Source organism: Phocoena phocoena, chromosome 13 (genome assembly GCF_963924675.1).
Source record: "Phocoena phocoena chromosome 13, mPhoPho1.1, whole genome shotgun sequence".
Classification (NCBI taxonomy): domain Eukaryota; kingdom Metazoa; phylum Chordata; class Mammalia; order Artiodactyla; family Phocoenidae; genus Phocoena; species Phocoena phocoena.
In genome coordinates, this window is record NC_089231.1 from 57,895,819 (window position 1) to 57,923,420 (window position 27,602).

The window sequence follows — 27,602 nt, forward strand, 5'->3', positions numbered from 1 at the left end:
CCTTCCTCCTGCACTTCCGCCGTGGACCCACCGGCCTCCATCCCTGGCCGTGCTCTCTGGGGATCGTGCCTGGTGAAGCCATGTCTCGTGTACCCTGAGGGGACCCTAACTCAGAAGGTCCCAGAATAAATTCATCATCTTATCCCTTGGCCCCCAAACTGGATCCTGTCCCCAGAGTTCCATGTTTTGACAGCACCACTCCTTTTCCATTCTTTCCGATGAAGTGTGTGGGCCTTGTAGTTCTCACACATCATTATCCTGATTAAGTACCAAACTGCGTAGCGCTGAGAGTATAAATGGAACCACGCTGGCTCATTTCACCTCCTCGTCTTGTGCCTCATCTATTTCCTGTGCTGTGGCTTCGTCTGCTGAGCCCGGGTGGCTCTGGACAGTGGCGCCCAGCCCGGCCCCTTCTTACTCTCACCCTCCTTGCTGGCCTGTGCTGTTTTCATCTCCCTGAAGCACCAGCTTCACAACATGACTTTCTGCCTTAGAACCTAAGAACCTGGTATTGCCTGACTGGTGCACCTGGCCCATCTCCCGCCTGCCGCAGGCCGCCTTCCCCAAGCCCCAGTGGGCAGTGTGCTTGGGGTGCGGTGAGACGTTGGCTCAGGACCTGGCTCTGACCGTGTGGCCTTAAGAGTTTCCTTAGTCTCCGGTGCCTCCACTTCCCTGTCTGTAAAATGGGCAAAATAAGCGTGCATGCCTCACCATCATTACATCATCACTGCTCACTACCATCATAATGTCAGTAAGGGACACGTGTGTGTCTGTCATCCTTGCACGTGTCACACGCACCCCCACTCCTATAGTTTTCCTCCCCCGCATGGCGTCCCGTCTTTTCTCTGCTTGGACTGATTGCACTTTTGTTTCAAAACCCAGCTCAGATGCCCTTGCCATTCACTCAACAAACACTTACTGGGTGATCGACTCAGTGCCAGGCGCGGTGAGAAGCTCTCAGGACACAGGCCAAGTGAGTAGGGTCTCCGCTCATGTGCTTGAGGTTCAGGGTCAGCAGACTGAGCATCCGAGGTGCAGCCTCAGAGACTCTCAGAGGAAACGGGGGCCCTGAGGGACGTGGGAGCAGCCTGAGGGCTCCTGCAAGAGGAGAGCCTGCGCTGGGCAGGGGCTGGGCAGTGACCGTGCACATGTGACAACAGTACACGGGGACTAGGGAGGCGCAGGACGTGGGGCCCAAGGTCAGGGGCGGGCGGACAGCCAGGCAGGTCCTGTGGGCTCGTCTGGGGACCAGGATGCGGTGCAGCGCTCGCCCTGCTGTGCCCACTCCCTCTCCGTCGGGATGCAGTCGCTCTGCACATGTGGGGCTGGGCTGGACGTCTGAGCAGGACAGTGACACACCAGGGGCCAGGAGCACAGGAAGAAGAGGGGAGAGGGGACACTGTCATCTAACTTAAACGGTGCAGAACCTCAGATGAATAGCTTGAAGGTCAAAAGAGAGAGAGACTGCCCTTGAACCCTGGGTTGTTATTTCAAGGGCAAAACCAGCAGTGCTTTGATTACAGCTGTAAGGCCAGCAGGTCCGGGGAAGGGCCCAGGGAGCCAGACGGAACCCCCGCCGAAGTGGCTGATGCAACCGACACCTAACATTGCCACACCACTCAGCCCTGGTCTTCCCGCTTCCCGAGGGGCGGAACCAACGGCTCTGAGGCTGATGCAACCGACACCTGACATTGCCACCAACACCCGAGAGATTACCAAAAAAAGGGCTGCTTCACACAGCAAGCACCTCCCCTGCGTGCACCCCTATAAATTCTGTTCGCGCCCACACCCGGGCGCGACTTCTCTGGCCCCTTTCTCTCGGACCAGTGAACCTCGCCCGGGAGCGTTCCCAAATAAAGCTTGTTTAAGCTCTCCTCCGTCTTTGGTGCCATTCCTTACAACAGCCACAACAGGTTTTAATTCAGTCGGCTTTGTAAACTGGTAAAAGTTCACAGATGGGCAGGCGCAGACCATGAATACTCTTTAGGGAGCACGGTCACATTTAGTCACCACCCCCCCCAAACAACCCCGCAGCACCTGGCATGTCCAGTCACCTCTCTGTCCTGCGGGACCCACAGGGCCTTGGAAGGAGAGGGACCAGGCAAGCAGGCAGGGTGTGCTGGGCCCCGTCCACGCCGAGGGTGCCAGGTGGGGGGAACCCACCAGGCACACTCTGTGCGCTGCCTGGGAGGAGGGGTGGAGGCCCCCCCCCCGGACCTCTGACCTCCGCAGGGCCTTAGTCGCTGCTCCTTTTCTGGGGCTGGAAAGGAAGCCCCTGAGCGAGATGGAGTCCAGGTGACTCGACTGCCGGACATGCTCAGTGAGTATCCGTGACTAGTTTAACTGCAGCTCTACTCTGTCTTGTCAAAAGAGTGACCCAGGCTTTTCTTTCATTAAAAAAAAAAAACACAAAAAACTTAAAGCCTGATGAGTGAGAACAATACCTTCATCAAAAGGAATATCAGTCAGAGTGTGTTGCTTTAAGTACGAAGCGTTTCCACAGCGTCACAGGAAGCAACGGCACTTCCCTGATTCTTACGTAGAACCAACGTTGTAAGGTGTGTTTATATTACAATCAAGTCCACTTTCCCCTCTGTTCGGCATCTTATGCAACACTGTGACCTAATTTATGCATAATCCTGAGGTTGACCTGATCCCCCGTGGCCGCGGATGGACACACGGCAGCGCGGTGCTGCCTGGGCGTGAGAATATGGGATCCCGGGGCCTCGGGGGCACCAGGCAGAGGGAGCCCCTTGGGCACAGAGCATGCGGGGCGGGGGGCATCGCCCGGGGCTGCCAGGACACAGGCGTGGAGGCCCACACGTTCGTGTTTCCTCAGAGCAAACCTGTGATGCGGCGCTGGAGGCCTAAATCAGCACCCCACCCCGGGGGGCAGGCAGTGGAGACGGCGCTGGGAGAAGGCTGGGGGGGGGGGGGGGCAGGGCCCCACTAAGGGGCTTCCCGAACGTCCTGAGCGTCAGCCTGCTTCTCCCTCAAGCGTGGATCTGGAATTTGGCACACGTGGACTCAGCACCTAAGAGAAACCCCGGCCCCGGGGCAGCCGCTCACCTCATCCACCGTCCACCGGGCCACCTTGCCAGCCTGCACGTCGGCCACGCCGGGGAGCAGCTTGAGGTGCTGTTTGCGGCCCAGGGGAAGGTCCCGGGAAGGCTGGGCGGACGAGGACGACATGAAGACCGACTGGTGCAGGGCCTGCTGCGTCCGCGCAGCCAAGTGCTCTGCAAGACAGGCAGGTGGGTGAGGGGGGCAGCATCTTGGTGGCCCCTCCCCGCCGAGGGCCCGAGTCAGACCCCCTGGAACCTTGGACGAACCTTGGACCAATGGCATCACTGCCCAGGAGGCCCTCCCCAGCACAGCGACACCGCTGCTCTATTTCAAAACCACAGGCAGGAGAAACAGGAGTTACGAAGGCCCAAGAATGTGGCCGTTTGCTAAGCAGGATCGAATCGTCTCTGTGACCCACTGATGCCAGAGAGGAGCCGGCCTGTCACTGCACCGGCCTCTCTCTCCCTGAGTCCAGGGTCAGAGCAGGCCCAGAGCCCCGCTGGATGTGGCTCTAAGTGGACGGGCACACCGGCCACCAGGGATGTGCCCGCCCACGAAGCCCGGTTCCCTTCTGGAAGCCCCTGCCTGCGTCACAATGGGCCCAGGTCCACATCTGGCTTCAAGGGTCCCCTGGGGGACACCGTATGTGGAATGCAGCTCAGGATCCCAGGAGAACCCAGGTGGCAGCTGCTACTGTTGGTCTCTGCAGGGCACGCTGGCCTTGCCGGGCTTGGGGAAGAGGCTGCAGCTGAGCCCTCCTAACTGGGCCCTCCCTCGGGAGCAAAGCTCTGAGTGGCCAGGGTCCTAAGGCTCCAAGGGCATTGGCCAGTGTCTCCAAGGAGTCAGACTCCACTTCTGCCCACACTCCTCCCCAGCCTTTCTGAACTAGTTTTCCACCTTCACGAGGGACTTTAATCTTCTGTTATATCCTGACATTTAGATGGAGCCATGGATCTCAATTCCCTCATTATTCTGCTTTGAATGTACAAATGTTTAAGGACAAAACCACTACCGAGATTCTAGAGAAAATTCATGCCTTTATAACGACATCTTTTAAGACACTTTCAACACACATTAGCCGAATAAAGCTGTTGATATTTTAAGACTCTGAAAGGAAAGAACACAAAAGGAAATGTTCTACGCCCTCTAAAAGTCTACCTTTCCTAATGCAAATGGCAGGGTGTAAGCAGTAGCTGTATAATTTAAAGTCTATTATGAAAGCTTGTGTTTTACTGACCATGTCTGAAGAGCTATTATGCAAGTATTTCCATCTCAAATTAACTAACAGTTGTTAGTAGGTGAGGCTGCCCTGCACTTTGCACATTCACATAATCGCCTACTGGTTAGTGACCAGAGAGGTTCTAAAGTACAAGGGAGCCTGTCCATCTCTGCCCGACTGCTGAGCACAGACATCCTGCATCTTTACCCACGTGTGCGGCCCACACAGATCAACAGACAGAAAAATTGCGGCCTTCTCCCAAATTCTTCTGCTCCAGTTGCAGGCAGCAGCAAATTTATCTCTAAATGCGGATTGTCCGACACTGACCTTTTTAGTATGTAAATAGGTTATCTCCTCTGTGTAGTTCAGCCAGCAGCACGTAAGGCTGGAACTTCACATCTTCTTCACAAAGCCAGTAGGTTTACAGATGTGAATGTTCCTTAATGAAGGTGTCAGGTTGGACAGGAGCAGGTACAAAACAAGCCCTGGAAACCCAGGGAGGAAGCGTCACAGAGCATCTGCGGCTCCGGCCACGCGGAATCGCCAGGCTCTCCATGGAAGCCAGGAGTTAGAGCTCTGTGCTCTTAGGGATTAAGACCTGAGCCAAAGCCGGGTTTTATTCTGGAAACGTGCCGCATCCATCAGTTGGTTGCTTTTGCTGAAATGGCATGGGCTTAAAAGACAAATCACATATGTGTCCCAAACCCATGCCCTAGGTAACTGATCACGTGTAGTTTCTGAAACATACAGGACTCTGAAGAGCCCCGAGGAATCAGTCTTATGTTTGGGAGGCATGAAGATGTCTAGTGATGGTGATTGCGTTCCTGTGTGTGATTCACAAATAAAGGCTGAAGGCCTCCGAAATGCAAAAAGACCCCCGTGCTCCCAAGCAAGGGAATTTCCCACATGGTAATTTTGGAAGCAGACTGCCTGAGTGCTGAGGCAGCCACTTGGAAATGAACCCAACATGCGGTTGGCAGCTCCACCGAACGGCACTGGGTTCCTCCGTCCACTGCTGCCCACGGCTCTGGCCCCGTAGGACGGGGACTCAATTCTAGTAGCAAGATGGCCTTCTCTGTGTATAGTATCATGTCATCTGCAAACAGTGACAGCTTTACTTCTTCTTTTCCGATTTGGATTCCTTTTATTTCCTTTTCTTCTCTCATTGCTGTGGCTAAAACTTCCAAAACTATGTTGAATAAGAGTGGTGAGAGTGGGCAGCCTTGTCTTGTTCCTGATCTTAGTGGAAATGCTTTCAGTTTTTCACCATTGAAAACGATGTTGGCTGTGGGCTTGTCATATATGGCCTTTATTATGTTGAGGAAAGTTCCCTCTATGCCTACTTTCTGCAGGGTTTTTATCATAAATGGGTGTGGAATTTTGTTGAAAGCTTTCTCTGCACCTATTGAGGTGATCATATAGTTTTTCTCCTTCAATTTGTTAATATGGTTTATCACGTTGATTGATTTGCGCATATTGAAGAATCCTTGTATTCCTGGAATAAACCCTACTTGATCATGGTGTATGATCCTTTTAATGTGCTGTTGGATTCTGTTTGCTAGTATTTTGTTGAGGATTTTTGCATCTATGTTCATCAGTGATATTGGCCTGTAGTTTTCTTTCTTTGTGACATCTGGGAAGAGATATGGGAACATATGTATATGTATAACTGATTCACTTTGTTATAAAGCAGAAACTAACACACCATTGTAAAGCAATTATACCCCAATAAAGATGTTAAAAAAAAAAAAAAGATGGCCTTGAGGTCACCACTCAAGGCAGGGAGGGAGCCGGCTGGGTGCCGTGCCCTTGCGCTCAGGCGGCTTTATGCTCTCAGTGGCTTTGGAATTCATTCTTTGTCCCCATTAAGTCAATCTATTTGTTTGGAGGGAGGTGGAGGATGGATTTCCGGAAGGCTGAGCAGAGCTTGGTGGGGATCAGGCTCTGGATGCCAGAGTGCCCCCCCCCACCGGCTGGGTGAGATCCCCTCCTAGGGGAGGACTCTTGCCTGTGTGCCGGCAGCCCCAGTTTGCGGGAGCCCCGCCAGAACTACTCACATGCTGACCACGGATAACATTTTTACTACTCTCAGCTTTACAGCGTGAGTCGGAAAGCCGGGAAGTTGAGTTTTCCTGCTCTAAAAGACGTGAGTTAGGTTAGGGAGGGAGGCCCTGAGCAGGGAGCTTGCAATAACCAGCTGCCATCGCTACGACATGACTGGAGGTGACAATACCTACAGCGCAGGGCTGGTGGGAGAGGACGACAATGTGCCTTCAGTGACAGGTGCCGCTCTAAGCTCCTGAGGTCAGGCAGACACTCTATGCACGGAAGTGGCTTTATTCAAAATCAACACAAGGCAAGACGAATTCTCCATAGTAACACGAGAGAGGGGAGGCATTGTGGAGTGTTTCGTGGTGGTTGTTTTGCCTTCTTTGTACCATTTCCTGGGTCTGATTTCTTCCGGAGCTGAGGGTTTGGGGTGGATACTCAGTCTACCTGGGAGAGGACGGTGACATCGGGGGAAGGGCCGATCCCCGCCAGCTTGCCTGGGTATGAATCCTGGTCCCACGCAGCTGCTGAGTGACCTTGGATGAGATGCTTAACTCTTCTGTATCAAGGTTTTCCATCTTTAAAACGGGGTAGCTGCAGTACTCACACTTCACTGAGTTCTTGGGATTAGAACGGCTCCCAGCACATAAATGTTCAGTGCACGTCAGACATTACACTACAGCCGTCCCCCCTTCTCTGTGGGGTAGATGTTCCAAGACCCCCAGTGGATGCCTGAAACCCAGGATACTACCGAACTCTATATATACTATGTTTTTCCCCTGTACATACATACCTATGATAAAGGTTAATTTATAAATTAGGCACAGTGAGAGATTAACAACAATAACTGATAGTAAAATACAATTATAAGAATATACTGTAATAGAAGTTTTGTAAATGCAATCCCTCTCAAAATACCATATTGTACAAATTTAGTGCCTTTCCCATCTTAACTAAGCACTTATTACGCACTGTGGGTATAACTTTTGCAGCTTGAGGTGCGACAGCAAAACTAGCACAAATTTCTTTTCTTTCTTCACAATTTCATGGAGAGAAAATTCGTTCTTACCAGAGATCTTAGCAACCTCAGCATACGATCTTTTTTCTTTCCTTACTAAGTTGAGAATATTAACCTTTTCACTTAAAGGAAGCACTTTATGATTTCTCTGGCACATCCCAATTGCCAGCATCACTATCTTGTGCTTTGGGGCCACTGTTAAGTAAAGTAAGGGTCACTTGAACACAAGCACTTCGATAACACGATAGTAGATCCGTAAGTGAGACGGATACTAAGTGGCCAAAGGGTGGGACAAAGGGATGATTCTCGTCCCCAGTGGGAGCAGGATGGTGGGAGATTTCAACACCCTACTCAGAAGAGCACCCAATTAAAAACGTATGAATTGTTTCTTTCTGGAATTTTCCATTTAATATTTTTGGACCACGGTCGACCACAGGTAACTGAAACCATGGATAGCAAAAACACGGCTGAGGAGGGACCACTGTAACGTTACAAGATACAGAGATACTCTAAGTTGTGACGATAGTGAAGGTGGGGACTTAGATTTCCAAAGCCATTGTGGCTGGATGTGCCTAAAACCTATGGAAGCTGAAATTCAGACTGAAACTCAGGATCCTCAGGGCCACATTCAGATCTCACACCCAAGTGGCCCTGGAATGACACTGCAGGGGTCACCAAAGTCATCTGTGGAGTCCTGGTGCGCATGGATCCCCTGGCCGAGGCCGACGGAAGGCGGGCATCTGTCTCCCAGGCAAACCGGTGCCCACGTGTGGCAACAGATCATACTGCGAACACACGCTCAGCCTGCCAGCTCTGAAATTATGTGGCTCTTGACAGACTTTAGAATGTGGGGTGATCTGCATTATTTTAAATTCTGTGCATAAAATTAGACTTTTGAAAATATCCACTGAAAATTTTGCATACATTTTTTTTTATCGAATATGAACACACCGATTTTAGCTTTTTACCGAGCCCAGCATGGCTCACGTCACTACATCGTTGTAAATAAATTAAAGCTCGTGAGCCTGTGATGAAGGTATTACTGTATTCTCATAAAATCAAAAGGATCAGATGATTCTATCCTGGGGCACTCTGAATAAACAGAGCCTTCTAGATTAGGAAAGGATGCCCACCAAGAAGAGAGGGCAGGAAGGTTCTCCTAACTGGGTAACATACATACATCTCACCCACCGGGCCCAGCTTCCAGCTCTGTGTGCAGCGGGATTCTTTCTGGGCGTTTCCCAGTTGTGTTTCCTCACTGCAGCAGTGCCTCCTACCCAGCTCCCCTAAGAGTCAGCCAAGAAAATTCAGCCTGCAGAAGCAGCCCGACCACTGGAGGTCTTAGCAGTTTACTTAATCAAAATGCCTTTTGCATCAGAAAATGAAATGTATGTGTAATCCTGGCTTTGCCTCTAACACTAATGTGTGAGTGACAATAAACAAGGATATGCCTACACATAAGATAGATGTATTTCCCCTTCCAAAAAACAGCATGGAATGCTTGTCACCTCGGTGGTTTGCCATTTGTAGAACAGTTTGGTTGGAAGAATTTTTGTGCTATTTTTCTCTCCCTGGGTATTTTTTTTTTGGGGTTTTATGCCTTAAAAAATAGAATGAAGTGTTTAATGACTTCAGTCAAGGTGCTCTGAGACCTGCAGCACTCTCAAGTGCCCATGGCCAGCATGTTCAACTCTGTGTCCAGCTGCAGGATCTAGGGAGGCCCCGACTAGAGCATCAAGACTTGGCCGGGGGTCTGAGTCCATCCAGCAGCCCTCGGAAAGGAGTGAATAAATAGTTCCACCTCCCAAAGCGCTACGTCATTACCTTTCTTGCAGATGCAGTAACTCGCTTGGAATCCAGCTGACTCCTTGATGACACAGGTCTCCGTGGTGAGTGCTATTATCTGCCCTTGAACGGAAGACCCCAGCCCATGCAGGCCATCTTCTGCAAGTCCATGCACAGCTGGATGGGCCAGCTCTGGATGGCATGTGACTGACTCAGGGGCGGCTTTTAGGGTGAAAGGACCTAACAGACCCATGGCCTGGTGTACAGCACAGGGCGCTTCCAGATTCCAGACCTAAAAAAGTCTAAAGGATTTTAATTCATCTGAAAAAAACATGAAAGCGGGTCCCTGAGCTCTTCGCTAACCCTCTCTTCGTCCTTCCGTCCTTCTCACTTCTGCTCTACGCGCCGGAGGAGAAAAACCCTTTATGGAAATGCTCTTTAAAACACGGCTGTTTCTTGACAAAGGCTCACACAACAAAACTGAAGCAAGTGAGTCAAAAATGGTAACCAGAGGCTGCATGGCTGGGCCTCGAGTTATTTTTAATCCCACTAAAAACAGGGGCTATTTCACAAGCACCCTCTTCAGTGAAAGGGACAGGAATTCCACCGTGCTCTCCATTCCAAAGAGGAGGGAGTACAAAATAAAATGGCGATGGGTCCCAACATCCAATTCCACGATGCCTGTCGCCGGCTGTTTAGTCTGGGACAGCCGCTGGCTTTCATCAGTTTACCCGGCACCGACTGAGCATCTGCTCCCTTTGCGGTGGGCGTGCTACTCCCGTGGTGACTTCCGCCGCAGAAGCAGGGAGAGTCAGGCCCTGCACTTGGCAATGCCTCTTCTCCCCACGATCACCGAGTTTCAAGGTCTTTGTAGTTATCATGCTTGGAGACTTCATGCCTGGGCTGTATCATCTTCTCTTGATTTTGATGGTATTGGACTCAGACCCTCCTCTTTTCCATTTGTTCCCCGAAACAAAAGTGAGAAACAGAACAAGAGGAGCCCAACACGATCGGCGAGACAACTTTCTGGGCCTTCGTGGGAACAGCTCCTGAATCACAGGTGGGACGAAGTGCCCTGGATGGTCTACACCTGCACACTGTCCCTTCCCCGCCGGCCACCTGCAGCCACCTGAGCGGTGGACGGTGCACACAGAGAGGTGCTGGCAGTGTAAACTCCATCCTGGATTTTGATGACTTAGTACAAAAAGAAAGACAGTAAAATACCTCCTTAATCGTTTCTCACATCTTGATTCACATGTTGAAACGATATTTCGGATATATTCGGTTAAAGCGTCATTACAGGTCTCCAGGTGGTCACGGAGAGGCCTGGGCTCCTTGGAAGCCCCACCTTTTGGGCTTTACCACCGGGGACCTGTGCTCAGAATCCACTGACCTTCCTCTTCGGCCAGGCCCCCTCTTTCAGTGAAAAGCAGGGACCTGCTCTCGTCCACCCACCGCAGGCCGCCCTCCCCCGCGGTCCCCCCTCAGCACCACCCGGCGTCTCCAGCTCTCCCCCAGCTCGTCTGTCCCTCCTCCCTGGCCCCGTCCCGGGATCTTAAGCCTCCTCCTCCCTCCTTCGGGGGCCGCCTCAGGGTGCTTCTCCCGCCCGCCTGCACCTGCTGGCCCAGGCTCCATCCACACAGGTGCCTTCTGAGGTGTGTGCTGCCAGACACAGCCACATCCCAACGGAGTAAGTCACTGAGCAAGCAAGGAACACTTCGCAGAGCAGGGCCCAGCCCTCCCCGCAGGGAGGGATCTAGTGTTCCTGCTTCTGGGCCCGAGGGCGGGCTTTTAGCTGCTTCTTTTGGTCCTCTGTAGCAAACACTCTTTTAAGGGGTCTTGAATCCCAGGAGTCAAGTCTATCGGTTCCCAGTCCCAGGGGCTCAGGGCTCCCTGGCACGAGGCCCTCAGGCCTCTCCCCTGTGCACAGCCCTCTCCCAGCCCGTTGGGGGATGAGCCCTGCCTCCTCGGGGTGCCTCCCATAGGATCCCCACCTTGCTGCCCTCTATGGAAATCGTCTGTTTGCTCTGCAACTCCGTGTGAGTGGAGCATCGGTTCAAGGGCAGTCATTTGCAATGCAGCCTCACATCCCCAGGGGGTGACGCAGACCTGACACGTGGTACCCAGCAGCACAGGTGCCTGCCACCTGATAGGGCTGTTGGACCATCTAAGGAATTTTACTGCAGAGACAAGTAATGCAGTGGCAAATGCTAACTTAGTCTGTGCCAGTAAACAATGAGTTTCCATCCTGTGGGCTTTCATTAGCCAAGTACACTCATTACTGAAAAGGCTGGGAATTGTTTGTGATTTGGACTCTTACTCCTTAATCTGGTATGCGAGAAGCAGATATTCCCTGGTTTCATTTTAACACAAATGCAGCAAAATCCATGTTAACTTTTGATGTGTTAGTCATACAACAAAAGACTTCAGGGCAGCATGTTTTTTGATGGCTAAAGGGCGACCTTTTAGTTTAATATCTGCTTCACACAGCTCGAGACATCATTAATTAAGTTCTTTTGATTGAATACTACATCCCAATCACCCGGTATGTCTTGTCTTTTTTTTGCAATCCTCTGCAAGACTGTTTTCCTTCACTTGCAAAGGTGAGACCAGAATTGAATGAACACTAGTATCAACTTGACCGAGAACTGGAGCTGCTCTTCTCAAAGCCGGCCTCCCCTTCCTGGGACCTCCCTGCCTCTTCCGCGGGTAGTTACCAAAGAACGAGCCCTGTTGGGTTGGAGTTACAAATGGGAGGCCCCTGCCATCTTTACATATGTACAGAAAACACTATTGTGCATGAAGAAACTTTAACTCCAGCAGTGGATGGTAGCACATCCTTGAGGCAAATGGATCTGGAAGCGAAGCCCCCCGAGCTGAGGGCAGCGGGTGGTCCCTGCTCCTAGGCTGGCAGCACACTGCGACCGGGGCCAAAGCCCAGGCCGGTCTGCCAGCTGCGCTCTTATCACTTGGAGGCTGGGAGGGCAGTGAACTGATGCAAGCACAAACCTTAAAACATTACACGGCCGGCCGACCTCTGGGGGGCAGATGCCTGGTGCTATTTCTCTAGCTCACCAGCACGGCACCTGGCCCATAGAAGGTGCTCCGTAGGTGTTTGTTGACAAGTGGCAAGGCAGGTATAGGTCGTGGGAAGGGGCAGAAGAACAGACCCTCCTGCCTGATGGGAAGCTGAAGCGCCCACCATGGACGTGCCACAAGTGACACTCTGCCGGACCTGCCTCCTCGTTCCCTGTCCTGCCCTCTTCCCAGCTGCCGGTCGCACTGTCAAAGCAAAGGTTCTGTGGGTCCTCAACCTGATCAGAGAATCCCCAGGTCAGATCTGGAGAGAGGATTCCTCGGTTTCCTAGGCTCGCGGTGACGCCCCACGTGCCCGGGGCACAGCTCCGTGCCTGCCGTCCAGGAACCCTCAGTCAGAATGACCAACGGCACACACGGGATGCAGCCAGGGTTCCAGGACCATGGGCTCCAGACTTGGGGCCAGCTGGGGACCAAGGGGAAAAGCTTTTACTCTTTTTTTAAAAAATAAATTTCTTTATTTTTGGTTGCATTGGGCCTTCGTGGCTGCATGTGAGCTTTCTCTAGTTGTGACGAGCAGGGGCTACTCTTGGTTGTGGTGCGCGGGCTTCTCATTGCAGTGGCCTCTCTCGTTGTGGAGCATGGGCTCCAGGTGCCCGGGCTTCGGTAGTTGTGGCACGCGGGCTCAGCAGTTGTGGCTCGTGGGCTCTAGAGCACAGGCTCAGTAGTTGTGGCGCACGGGCTTAGTTGCTCCGCGGCATGTGGGATCTTCCTGGACCAGGGCTCAAACCCTTGTCCCCTGCATTGGCAGGCGGATTCTTAACCACTGAGCCACCAGGGAAGCCCAACAAGCTTTTACTCTTGATTTTATTTACCCCACGTGACTTCATGGGGGTGGTACGATGAGCCTCTTTTACAGATAACGCCAACAGTCTCAGACCCAATCAATAACTTGGCAAAAGTGATTCCGACGCAGGGCTGGGATGCCGACTGCAGAGCCCTCCACCCTGGCGGGGTTCTTTTCCTCCTGTCCTTCAGAAGCGGGTTCCTTCTGTCACTGCCTTTACATTTCTGTCCGAAGGGGAGGCAGAAGTGACACTTGGGGGTCATTCTCGGGAAGACAGGGTTGCTTCTTAATAAGGGAAACCGACTAAGACCCATCTGTCTCCAGACTGATCTCTGGAAGAAGCATGGTCGGATGTAACTCAAAATGAACGTGCTTACAGGGAGTCGACCCAGGACCCAAGTGGACCTCATCAGAGATGCTCTGGGAGCTTTGGAAGGACCGGGATGGCGCTCAGCCTGCCAGGAGGTGAGAGGAGGCTGCCGTCCTGGGTGAGCAAGCCGAGGGTCCGCCCGCCGCCTGGGCACGCACGCGGCTGCCCGTCCTTCTCGGCTCCGGCAGGAGAGCTGCTCCTTCCTTGGCAAGATGCTCAGCACAGATGCTTGCACCAGGCCGTGCCAAGGGTCCCCCTGGTGGAGGTGCGGACGTGTCACAGAGAGAATCAGAAACAGGAGTCTGCAGCCTAGGGCCCGAGTGACTGATCTGCATGTCCCGGGGCCGGCATGCTGTCACAGGGCTCTGTGCTCCCATCGGAGAGTGGTCCCGGGGGAGCTGTTCCAGCCCAAGGCAGCCCTGGAGGGTCTGCTCTGGGAGGGGGAGGACCTGGCGGAAGCTGGGCCGCCCCCGTGAATTAAAACCACGCCCCCTCTTAGGTGTTGATGACATATTTTACTTGTGATCCTTGTTTTGTTGTTGAAAACACATAAAGACACTAGTATTTCACATCTCACTTTCCACATTGGACTTTTGGGCAAATTCAATGAGGAAGCAGCTTATGGGATATTTTCTCTTTTTAGGAGTTGTACGTATTTCCAATGTTTTCTTTGTTTTCAGGGAAACAAGCCGAAGGGATGCACCTGGGAGAGGCTGCGGCTGGAGGCTGGGGCTTGATTCTCATCCCTGCCCCCCGTCTTCCCCCCGCCGGGGTCTGCACCCGCGCGCCAGACTTCCCCAGGGCTTCGTGTTCTGAGCGACCCCTCCTGCCTGTCGCCCTGCACACACGGACCCAAAGGGCATCTCAGCCCCATGGAGTCCTCTGGGCTCCTTGGCCTGGTCTCACCTGCTGATAACAGGGAACACAGAGGGCTGAAGACTGGAAGAAGTGAGGGCAAAACAAAGAGATGTTGAGGCTAGTCCTCCTTGTAAGAAGAAATTAATAATGCTGGTATTCTATAGACTTCAGTCTTTTCTTTGAAAATTATTAGGATTATAGGAAGAAATGTTATACCAATACTTAAGAAAAGCTACTTTCTCTGGAGCTTGATAAAACACGCAGTCTCTCCATAGTCTTCTTCATGTGATTCAAGTCTTGTTGGAAACTCGGTTCTAAGCCATTCAAAGGCTATTCTTTTCAGTCTTCTATCTTCTCTCCCTAAACACCCCTTGAATCCCTCGATGTCAATATGCACAGATGACATATATGACCCCTTTTCCAATTTATTAGCATTCAAGAAAGTGGAAAGCTTTTACTATTCTCAGGTTGTGTGTGTGTGTGTGTGTGTGTGTGTGTATGTGTGTGTGTTTTAGGAAAACAGGAAAGGAAAAAAACCCTCCAACCATGTAAGCGGCAGGAACGAGCACCTGGCAACTACGAGGCAGAGAGATAATGAAGGGATCTGATTGGCCACGACACTCTGCATTCCAACCTTCCTCTGCAAAGTGGGAGCCCTGCCAGTGGAGACCTCCACCCCCCACCGGAGCAGACCTGTGCAGGCTTCCCCCTCCCCCAACAGCTGCCACCCTGCCCTCACATGTGTGTCCCACATGCCTGAACAGCTGGCCTTGAGCCATCTCTCCTCCTCATTTTGTCCTGCGTGCTGAGCTGATTTTCCAACCCCCCCCCCCCACCCCCGAGCTGCAGGCACAGTCAGAGGCTGTTTCTGATAATAACTCAGCACAGGAGGCAAGCGGGGCCTCTGCCGCCTGAAATCCACATCCTTCCATTAGAATCCCCTGTGGAAGCCTGGAACCAGAACAACCCACGGAACCAGTCAGGAACTGGGCTGCACGGGGTCTGCAGGGGCCCGAACACGCCGGGCACACAGCCCATCACGTGCTTTGGGAAAGTACAGACTGAAAACTATGCTCTCTGCTGTTGGAAAACCTAGCCAGGATAAATTAAAGCTCAGAAAGGAACGTTTATGATCCTACTGCATTTACAGTATACATTTGACTTAGATGCTAATTTTACACATTCCTAATATCTGGCAGAAATGACAGTCTGTCTGTAATTTCCAGTTTTAAAAAGTGCAAGAGATTGGATCAAATCTCTGGCATCTATCACGTGCCTGTGTAGAGAGGTCGGAATGTGATGGGATAAGAGGTAGTATGATTTTTCCTGGAATGACTTAATTGACTATTGTTTTCCATTTATGTGATTATATCAAAAGGTACACAATTTGGAAATTATATATTTTACACGTATCAGTAAAAGTACCTACTAGGCAAGTATCTCCAGGAAACTTCTAAGTAACTATTCCAAAGCTATCATATCAGACGTTCCAGCAACAACCAAGGGGCACCTGAGGACGTGGGCTGGGCTGCATCGCCTCGGCAGGTAGATGGCAGTCTCCTCGGGCCGCTTACCTCAGAGCACGGACAGACATAAGAGACACTGATGGGTCTGTTAGGGGAGCCCTGACTTGCGCATACGAGAGGCAGACAGTCTGTTGTAAATGGAGCCTCAGCTCCCACATGAAGGGGACTTTGTGACGACAGGGTAAGCCCCCTTCTCAAGTAAATGACACCGCTTTTCGGCTCTGCAGGAGTGACTGCCTTCGGGATCAGGGATCTTGTCGGAAAGGCTACCTTCCACTGAACACCCTGTGGAAGTCACGAGAATGAGACTGTGTCTGAAGGACTGAAAGTGGTGGATTGTTTGGTCACAGGATTACCCATCACTGGTAATGAATTACGGGAGTAAGGTGGTTACCAACCAAATCCTTCTCTTAATAATCCACTATGGAAGTCAAGATGCCAAGATCTGTGTGTTTATGCGGGTGGGTGCGGATTTAAAGGCACAGCGGCGTTAGGGATGAAGAGAGCCGGTGTGTGGAGAAGACCCGCTCAGGTGAGCTGTCAGCACGCCCTCAAAGCCCTGCTCTTGGGACGCGTAACATTTAGAAACATTCTGCAGCGCCTCCAATAAACCATCTGCAAGAGAAGATACGGGGAACAAGATGGAATGCTGACAGAGGACAAATGGCAGTGATGGAAAATGTGCCTGAAATAAATGAAAAACAGCACGTTTCTGAGGCCAGACGGCCCCTCCTGCTTCCCAGGTCACCTGTGCGCGTTCAGAGAAGGAGCCCTCCCTCCTGGCCCAGGTCTCCCTATGGCCAGCGTCCCCACCCCGGACACTCCTCCATCACGCGGTCAGGCTGCGCTGCAGCAGAGGTCTATTCTAACCTGGGCAGCGAGATCTGTTAAACTCTGTTTAAGGCCGTGTACCTCTACTAGGACACACCTGTGTCACACTCTGGGGGATGCAGGGATAAATCATTGTGGCAACAAGTCTGCGGGATGAAAGTACCGCTGAACCCCATCACTGAGCTCCACCTTCTCCTAGAACGGCGCCCACCTCAGATCCGTTGCTGCCAATTTAATAAACCACCCCAAATGGCTGCTCGTCAGCCATTCTCATGGCCTCCTCTTTTCAGGGGTTCCCACCGAGTCATTCAAAGTGGAAGATGATGACGGTTGAATGCAAGTCCAAAGAAAATGTTAAACACACTTCACCGTGTAACCGTAACAACACCAGACGTTCCCCACATAACTATTTGGGGGAAATGCCATTCTATTTCAGACTCTGAACAGGAAGGGGAGAATTCCAGGGAACCCTTTCCCACTCCTCATCTCTGCATGTTATTCTTTCAAAGGTTAGCTATTGTTGCTTATGCTTCCGTGCGTTTCTTGGTGAGAAAATTAATTAATAAGCTAAAATAATTTGCACTGAGTGAATCTGAACCTTGTTTCTAAATGATTTTTGGCCTTTGGTTTTCCTGAATCATGGGTAATGATCTAAGCGTCCTTAGGAGAGTTTTTTCTCAGAAGAAAACATTTTACAGGTGTAGATTAGTGGCCCAAATCATATTGGTAAATTCTAGGTGGGGAAAAGGAAAACTGCTGGTTGGGCCTCAAATTATGCTGCCTTGATGACTAGGAAAATGTAATTCGCAACTTTTCCTTTCTGGGAGCTCCAGATAACAGCGCTGCAGGGAGGAGAAACAATTTGGCGAAAGCTTTTACCTGCTGGCTGAAACTAAGCAGCCTATTTATAAACTGCTCTGAAGTTTAAGTAGAAAGCTCTTACCCACTCTAAATTCAAATGACAGAGCTGGGCAGACGGGTGAAGACACAAAGGAGAAACACAGCTGGGACGGAAAAACATAATGGACTGAACCGAAGGCAATAACCTGACAGGCGATACGGGGCTCAGTGGGGACCAGAAGACGAATCCAGTTAAGGCCGACCTGTGACAGCCCTGGAGCGGAGACAACATCGTGGGTAACGAGCGGCCTATCAAATACTGGGTGAGACGCTCAGCTCGCCCTGCCCCCAACTGCTAAAGCTCAGTCCTCTTCCCCTCTGCTTCCCCAAGCTGACCCCACCCCACAAGGCCCAGCCCTCAGGCAGCAGCAAGCACCAGGCCCCGTTTTAAGCCACAAAGAGGAAGTGGAGTTTGCCTAAGAACCTGCTAGAAAGCGGACTCGCAGCTGGGCGGTCTGGCCTCCTGGCCTCCCTTGACCTCGACATTACTCTGTCTAACGAAGGGACTGATGGGTGTTTAAGTTATAGAGGAATATTACCAACACACAGGCAAAGGCCGGTCTGGAGAGGAAGGTTTAGTAAGAATCCCTGAGGAGGAATTATTTACCTGCCTGGGATGTAGGAGTTAGGCCTTGAGGTGTGACACCTATGGGGTCAAGTTTAGAGCACAGGAGAACAGGGTAGAGGACACAGAACAGAGTGGATTTAGAGTAAGGGGTTTGCGGGGGGCGGGAGGGGTGCGGCGCATTACATACGCACCCCAGGAGACAGGCTAATTCAAGGGATGGATTTTGTGGTCGGGGTCGGGGGGTGGATGCCGCGGAGCGTCCATGTGACTGAGTGTGCGCGCCGTCCATAGGGCCAGCCGGCAGCCAGGGGTGCCATCACGCCGTCTTGGCTTAGGTCTGGCAAGTAAGAGTGACCTGGTCAGAGAGAGCAGCCAATTCACAGAAGTGGTGTTGGTGGCACAGCTGGGGCCCCAGAGAACAAAGTAAGAGTCTGAAGGAGATGCAGCCTTTGATCTGCTCCACTCCAACTATGGACCAGTAAAGGCACATGAACGCGAACACCTTTCACCGGAGATCCCTCCCCAGTCAGAAGTGCAGCTCCTATGCCGTGGTGGTTGAGCTCCACACAGCCTAGGGAGGTGCTGGGGGTCCAGATCTGTGCCCAGTCCCAGGGCCAGCAAAGCACACAGTGGGGGATCAAAGCTGGCCCCTGACTCTCATCCACCTCACCACTCTTCCCATCAGCCTCATGTTGTTTTCTCAGCTCTACAAGGTTGATGTGTCTGTGTTCGCCTGCAGCATCACAAATGAGGCGACCTTTAATAAACATTCCCTGGGAGCCTCTCGTGGGAGTTTGCATCTCCCCTCTTCATCTCTGGTGGCTGTAAGGTTTTTCTTTTCTTTTTTTCCTTTTCTAAACTTTACAATGTGCTCTTAAGGAAAGATTTCAAAATAGGCACTGTTGGGCTTCCCTGGTGGCACAGCGGTTGAGAGTCCGCCTGCCGATGCAGGGGGCACGGGTTCGTGCCCCGGTCTGGGAGGATCCCACGTGCCGCGGAGCGGCTGGGCCCGTGAGCCATGGCCGCTGAGCCTGCGCGTCCAGAGCCTGTGCTCCGCAACGGGAGAGGCCACAACAGTGAGAGGCCCGCGTACCGCAAAAAAAAAAAAGGCACTGTTAAATTCTGCTAAGAGCAAAACTAACAGTTCTGAGCCAAAGAGTGCCTGTCCTCCGTCAGGAGCTGCCTGCGGTTGTGACCGGGCTGCTGTGACGCGGGGACAGAGCCGTGGACTTGGCAACAGGCTGCCCTGTGCACTCGCCGTGGGCACCTTGTCTAGACGTGTGACTTCCAGAGCCTCAGATTTCTCCACTGGCAAATGGTGTGAGTTAGTAACAACACAGGATTGTTAAGGGAATTACATGGCTTGGATGGGGTAGCACTATGTGAATGATAGGAATGACCCCTTCTTTTTGTTTTCGACCCTCCCTTCCAGCCAGAGAGCAGGTGACTCCCAGGTGAAAGAGCAGATGGGCATCTCCTTTCGTGAGTAGGCAGGGCGGCCCCTCTGTTTCTGGGGCCTTCGCTGAGGCCTGAGTCTGGCTGTCGGGCTTCAGGTGCCACGTCTCGGGGGCCCTTGTAGGGAAACCGCCTCAGTGGGGTGGGGAAGGGTCTGAGCGGCCCGCACGCTGCTCCCTTCTTTCTGGCTTTCTTGCTGTCTCCAGGGAGAGACGAGGACTCCGCAGAGGGAGCGAAGGATACTCTCAAATGGGCTTCTTTCTCCAAAGCAGAATGAAAGTGAAGCCTTAAGGAATTCATGTAAATCTTAACGCCTCTCCACTGCCCTCAGTCAGTCCAGCCCTGGCTGCTGACACCCCCCTCCCAGGAGTGTGGGAACATCACCGTCGGAAGCACATTGCTGCTTCGCTACATGGATGGGCCAGGCAGGAGGGGCTGTATGTCAGTTCCTGCTGTGAGTGTCCAGTGGGGTGTCCGCGCACAGTGGGCAGCACAGACGAGCCAGACTGAGACCCCAGCCTCATCCTGGCATTAGTTCCCCCTCCCCCTCCCTCTTTAACGATGATCACAGTAAATGACAGTATTTGATATACGTCTCTCTGTATCTCCGCCACGCTTGACTGCCTTTCGATAAAAGCTCATAAAACAAATCAGAAATGACCAAAAGTAGGTTAGGGGAAAGGTGAGAAATAACCACTCTGAAATAATTCTAAACCAGTGTATGATTTTAGCCAAGTGAGCTGATAAACTAGGCCATTCAAATATATTACACCAATATTTTCTCCAGCAAGAGACTGCTTGTTGGATTTGCATTCAGTTTCACTTTAGGACTTAATTCCTGGTTTAAAAAAAAAAAAAAAAAAACGGGAGGGGCATTTTCCATTAGCTGTATTTTACTTAGACCCAGATCCAAAGCCTGGCCAAGGCGTCTTACAATATATAATCAAGCATAATTACATTAAAATATTAAACCACCATCAGCTATTAGAAATAATGAAGTTTCTTGCACACAGTCATCGCCCGAATTGCTCTGGTGATTGTCAGACTCCCTCATCAGGAGAATCTGCCTGAAGTTGCAGGGGTTTCACTGGCCAGAGTGTTGCAGGCCATCAGCAAATCTGTGGACTAGGGCGGGGTGGGAGAGCTTCCATCAACGCTGCAGCATTAGAGGAAGTTCTCTCTCTAATGACATCCTCGGATGAACACTTCTGTGGCATAAACAGCTGAATTCCAACAGTAATAAACATTAGTCTAAAGTAATTAACGTACTGGTAGAATTTTAGGCTATGTGATAATAGACAATGCAGTAAAAGCAATTACGATTGTCGGAGGGGCCCTGTATGATATATTCACAGTGCTTGCTGATATCCTCCAAATTTTTGTTTTTGTAATAGAGAATTTAAATTATATTTAGCTCAAGCGGGCATTTGAATTTAAATCCTAACAAAAAGAAAAGCGAGTTGCTCTAAAGCATTTTAAAGCAGTCTTGCTCATAGTACTTATTTGCTTGGCCAGCTCTTCGTATAGGTAAGAAAAGTAAATGGCAGGCCATTAGACAAAACATCCAATACTCTGGAGTTACCCACGTCCAGAGTAACGAGGCGTCAGTGGAAATCCTGTCGATGTACGTGTGTGTATACGTATATATGTACGCATAGATTTTTTCCCTTCACTTTGGCATATTCCACTTTTTTTGGCAAGTTATGTGGATGCGCTAGCTTCGTGGTTCTCAAGCCAGATTAGAATCACCTGTGGAGACTTTTAAATCTGGTGATGCCCAAACCAATTAAGTCGGACTTTCTGAGGGTGCCGATGGGGAGTGGGCAGTGGTGCTTTTACAAATTCCTGTCACCAGGGCTGAGAATCGCTAGCCTAGGGCCATATCTCTACCCTCACCACCTGTCCCGCTCTCTTCTCTCCTCCTGTCTGCACGGAGACCCTGAAGGGAACTATAAAGGCGCACACTCCCCGAGGCAGGGTCAGCTCTGGTGCCTCCAACTCCTGCCTGGGTTCTCAGGCTGCACAGTCCGGGAGGCCGAGCAGGCCTAGCAAAGGGGCCGGCGAGGTGGGGGGCCGGGTGAACCAGTGAGCACGCCCCCAACTTGCAGGAGGGGACCCCCCAGGGCCAGCCTGTTGTGCCATCAGGAAGGTGAGCCCAGGGCTGCCCGATTTTCAAGAGAAGGCAGAAGTCTGGGTTTTCATGTGAAAACCTCTTGGTTTTTAAATGCTTGCAACGAATTAAACATTTATGTAAAATCTGTGCTGGCCACACAAGCCCCTGCGTGGCCAAGCCTACAAATACCAATTTACAATGTGTGAGCGAGCAGAAATACCCTGGCTGCGAGGACAACTGGATAAATATCTGCAGAAGGAAACACGAGCAATGTCTGGAAAGTTGTCATTGTTTGAACAGTAGAGATAAATCTGCATTTGCTTATTTGTAATTTAGTGGTGCTCTCCGGCACCAAAGAGTATAACTTATATTAACAAGCCGTCAAAAAGACTTTGTTACATGAAGGACAATTTAAACCCATAGGTTTACAACCACTGTAAAGCAAGCATACAAGCAACGCAAGCAACACACCCACCCAACTTGACTGTCTGAGAGCCTCAGGACAGAGCTTCTCACGCGGCCGTGCGATGCAGCTCTCGTGGGCGTCTGGCTACTGCAGAATGGGTGGCGGGGAGCTGAGATTCTATCGTTACTACAAGCTCCCTGGTGACCAGACTTCGAGAAGCAAAGCCTTAAAAGTCACGTAGGCTGGTTATAACCCCAGGACCCTTCCAAACAATAAGACTGATTCTCCCTGAAGGCCTGGCACCTATTAGGAGCTCAATAAATACTTGCCAAGCTATGGAGCAAACGAAATTAACTTGGAGCATCCCCAGTGCAGGGCAAGCAAAGTGCTGGGCGGACGCCGCTGGAGGTGGGGACAGGACGAGGGGACGAGGCAGCAGAGGGGTCTCGCCATCCGGCTGGGGAAGAGGCACGACCACAGGGCAGTGGCAGTGAGGTCGGCTTGCGGTTTCTAACTGGGAGCTGTCAGAGGTACCCCCAGAAGACACAGTGAGTCTCAGGTTGAGGCCTCTGAGAGTCGCTCGGAGGGGTTTGGCTTTGTCCCTTTGGCCGTGGGGAGCCAGGAGCGGCTTTTAAGCAGGGAGGTAAGGTGATCAGATGAGGATTTTAAGAAAATCATCATGATAGTGATGTGATGGAGGGCTGCTGGGAGAGGACCCCCAAGGGTTCTTGTTTAGAAACTAAGTTCAGGATGGTGGGAAGGTTATGTGTACTGCCAGCTGCTGGGCCTTCAAATTTCCATTCCCGCTACAGAAAATAAACCTCCTAAGATGGCAATGGCCTTATAACTCTGGTCTCACTTAAGTGCCTAGTTACAGATGCCTGAGAATCTTTTACCCAAAGGAATCTGTGTCTCTTTGCAAGGAATAAGCCCGATGAAAACAATAATACAGAAAGAAGGCAATCTCTGGTTGCTATTAATTCACAAGGGGGCCTTCAGGAAACAGTGAAATCAGCTTGTTGAAGAGAAAGCACCTGACAGTAAAGCTGAACAACTTCACCTCCAAACAAATGAAATTTAGTCACAAACCCAGAATGATCTCTTTCCCTACGAAAAAGGGCTGCTGTTAAGAAAGTGAGCATGTCCTAATCCCTACCTCCTGTCATTATTAATTCTGCTTATGTGCATGGATAGGAATTTATCACGTTTGTTAAATAAATAGGAACTGAAGTAGGGCCATGAACAATACAAGCCAGACTCTCCAACAATACAAACTCTCCCCCTGAGTTCCTGTCCCCGAAATCCTCTCCAGGCCACACTGGGCACCTGCCTGACTCCTCCAGCATGAGCTCTGAGATGTGTGGAGGCTGGGCCCGGGCCCACCTCGTTTACCGCTTAGCGCAAGAGATGTGCTCAAAAATGATGTCTGGTGTCTCTCAGACACCTTAGAAAAGATCTTCCTTATTCACATTTAAGAGACAGTTACACGGTGCTTATTATGTCCCTGTTACTCATTGTTCTAAGTTTAAAAAATTTTCCAAATATCAACCTCTCAAAATTATCAAGCCCATTACAGGGGCAGAAACTGAGGCAGAGTGGGGTTGGGTAAGTCGCCCGAGGCTCCAGGGTTGATTTGCAGGATTTGGAGCCAGCAGTGTGGGCTCAGACTCGGTGATGGCCGCTTGGAGGGAAAGGGGCCTGGGGTCTCTCGTGATGCAGGGGCCAGTTTCCGGCGACAGCATCACCCCCACGAGGTAAGGGTCTGCCAAGCACGGCCACGCCTGCCAGCTGGGCTCTCCTTAGGGGGAAGTGAAATTGCCTCCTACACTTCTGTCCACTGGCCCCCTTCTGCTCTCTGGAATTGCCTTGAAACAGTCCATTTTCTCTTCCTCATAAAAAATCATGGTCTTATTGTTCATATAGATGTCACACCTTTACCTGCCTTTACAAACGGTCCACAATTCAGTTGTTTTCCCCAAATGGAGATAAGGCTCATTTTCATCATTCTGATTTAGTGAGATTTTGTTATTGGTAGAACAGGGTGCATCCAGAAATGTGGTTTTCCAAAAGTATATTTAAGGCTAATTTTCAAAATGGCTGGAAAATTGCTACATTCAGAATGCCAGCCGGAGGAAATGGTTGCCTCCGGGAGGGCTACGGGTTTGATGCATGGGTCTGACAGTCACCATCTGTGCTTTCTGCAGGGGCGGCCACGCCACGCAGGGATGTGCAAGGTAAAGATGCAGTCGAGGACTTTAAAGTAAAACAGCAGTGGGCTCACTGAACTGATTAAATCCCACTTCCCACCATGGTGTGTGTTCCACCTGCATCCAGCCTTCCCATCATGGAGCACTGCACGTGGAACCTAAAACTTGTTCTTTACAAAATTCGACGCATTACAGATAGGCTGTTTCTGAAAAGTTATTTACACCACGGCCTTTCCTATTTATGAAAATAAAAGGAAAATAGAAACTCAGAGCTCAGCCATTTCTACACAAGGTAGAAATGCAATCATCTGAAGAAGAGATAGCAAGTTAACAGGAAGAGAGGCAGAACACAAACCACATGTAGAAGGAAAAATAAAACGTAACAGGAATGAAGATGAAACTGGAGGGAGCAGAAAGGGAGAACAGATCTAGTATATAATACAGAGCAAAAGACATGAAAGATAAAAATGAAAAATTCTAGCAAAGTAAAATTGAAATAAAACAAGAATTTTTAAGGAAAGATTAGAGAAGGAGATTCACCAAATACGTAACTAGTGTCTCCGAGAAAAAACAAAACAGTAAAACAAAATAAATACCTGTATATATAATAAAAGATACCCTTTCCTGAACATTTTGAATCTATACGCTTAAACATACGTGAATCTATACACTGAAAGGGCTACCATGGGCCACATCAGGTGAATGAGAATACAATACCAGGATGTATCTTAGTAAAGTTATTGCAGTTTAAAGATGAACACTGATTTGGGCAGCTAGGAAAGCCTCCGCTCTCTCCTCAGATTTCCAAAAACAGAACCCAGGAATGGCAGGGAAGATGGTGAGTAGGAAGTGCCAGGAAGCCATTTCCTCTCTAGACAGCAACTGCACTGGCAGAATGTCTGATGTAACTATTTTGGAATTCTGGAGTCCATCTGAAGGCTTGCAGCTTCCAGGGGAGGCTTGGATGGTAAGTCACAGTTAATTTTGGTTAACTCTGGCTCTTAGTACAGCGGTGGCTACCCATTCCCCACCCTTGATCCTGTGGCAGGCAGCTGTGCCCACGTTCCCGGATCAGCATGCATGTGACCTGCAGGAGCCAGGTGGGCAATGAGGACCGTGTCCTCCAAATACCAGGACCCTGCGATCTGGCTGCTTCTGACTGTGGAGCTGTGGGCACGGCGGCAGATGCTGTTGCTGCAGCCCTCACTGGCTGAAGTGGCTTTCATGGTATTTAAAGAAGGAGCACCTTTAAGTTTTTTTGCCTTCATTCTCCTCTCCCCCTTTTATCCCTTTTGAGAGCCAGGTACTTAAGGATTAGAGCATTCAAAAGCAACTGCATAAAGGGAGCGTTCAGGAAGTCATTACACATACCCAGGGAAAGATGTGACTCAGAAACCCCCTAGAAACCCTTACGTTTATACCTCAGGTTGATCCCCAGTACAGAAACACTCTACAATTATTAAAAACAAAAACAAAACAGCAAACCCTGGGCGAGGGGAAAAAATGTGATTAATAGAGACACCATAGTATGAGATTCAAACGTCCAGTTTCCCACAAAAAACAACAGGGTATACAAAGAAGTAGGAAAGTATGACCCATTCAAAGGGAAAATACAAACAGACAGAAACTGTCCCTAAGAAACTGTCTAGTAAGTCTGTCATCCTGCTCAGATGGCAGACTTACTAGATAAAGACTCTGAAATAACCATCTTAAAGATGCTCAAAGAGATTATTAGATGCTGAAAGATGCTTAAACAGCTAAAGGAAGATGTGAACAAAGTCAAGAAAACAATGTATTAACAAAATGAAAATATGAATAAAGAGATAGAAATCATAAAAAACTTAAAAGAAATTCTGGAGTTGAAAAGTATAATAATTGACATGAAAAATTCACTAAAGGAATTCAAAAACAGATTTAAGCAGGTAAAAGGAAGAGTAAACTTGAAGATAGGAAAATTGAAATTATCAAGTTCTGAGGAATAGAAAGAAAAAAGATTGAAGAAAAGTGAACAAAGTGTAAGGGACCTATGGGACAGCATCAAGTGGACCAACGTATGAATTGTGGGGGGTCCCAGAAGGAAAAAAAAGAAAGAGGGAGGGGAGAGAGAGAGAGGAATACTTGGATAAATAATGGCTGAAAGCTTCCCAAATTTTAGGAAAGATATGGATCTACAAATTCAAGAAGCTCAATAAACTCCAAGTAGGATAAAGTCTAAAAGAGCCACATTGAGACACACTGTAATCAAACTGTTGAAAGCCAAAGACAAAGCGAGAATCTTAAAAGCAGCAAGAGAAAAGGAACTCTTCACGTACAAGGGATTCTCTAGAAGATTATCAGAGGACTTCTCAGCAAAAGCCTTGCAAGCCAGAAGGTAGTGGGATAATATATTTAAAGAGCTGAAAGAAAAAACTGCCAACCAATAATTTTACATCCGGCTTTCTTTCAAAACTGTCTTTCCAAACTGAGGAAGGAACTAAGACGTTTGCAGACAAGCAAAAGCTGAGGGGATTCACTGCTACTATACCTGCCCTGCAAGGAGTGTCAAAGGGAGTCCTTCAAGTTGAAATGAAAGGATGCTAGGCAGTAACTCAAAGGCATATGAAAGTATAAAGTTCCCTGGAAAAGATAAATATACAGACAAATATTAAAATAAGTATTATTGTAATTTTGGTTTGTAAATCTATTTCTTATGTTCTACATGAGTTTAAAGACTAGTGCATCAAAAACGACTATTAGTCCAAGTTTTTGAACACAGAGCAGAAAGATGTAATTTGTGATGTCAGTAACTGGAAGATGGCGAGGATGGAGCTGAACAGGAGCAGAGTTTTTATATGCTGATGAAGTTATGTTGTTGTAAATTCAAATTAGAGTGTTTTAATTTAGGATGTTAAATGTAATCCCCATGGTAACCACAAAGAAAACAGCTGCAGAGTATACACAAAAGGAAATGAAAAGTGAATTAAAACATTTCACAACAAAAAATCAGCTAAACACAAAAGAATACAATAATGCAGTGAATGAGGGACAAAAGTCCTATAAAGTATATAGAAAACAAATAGCAAATGGCAAAAGTAAATCCCTTATTATCAGTAATTACTTTAAGTGTAAAATGACAAACCTCTCCAATCAAAAAAATAGAGGTTGGCAGAATAAGTAAAAATCCACGATCCATCTATATGCTGTCTAAAAGAGATTAATTTTAGATCCAAAGACATAAATAGTTTGAATGGGAAAAGATATCCCATGCAAACAGTAACCAAAGAGAGTGAGGTTGTTATACTACTATCTGAAAAAAAGAGACTTTAAATCAAAAAGGGTTACAAGAGAAAAAGGACATATATATTAAAT

General features: G+C 49.6%; 1 protein-coding gene across 1 annotated transcript in view; it reads right to left on the reverse strand.

The window, feature by feature from the left end:
* L3MBTL4 (L3MBTL histone methyl-lysine binding protein 4) overlaps positions 1 to 27,602 on the reverse strand; it is a 304,644-nt gene that overhangs the window by 13,549 nt on the left and 263,493 nt on the right. Inside the window, exon 15 of the mRNA XM_065889471.1 lies at positions 3,070 to 3,239. Coding sequence (XP_065745543.1) covers positions 3,070 to 3,239 — 170 coding nt within the window. The remainder of the gene's footprint in view (positions 1 to 3,069; positions 3,240 to 27,602) is intronic.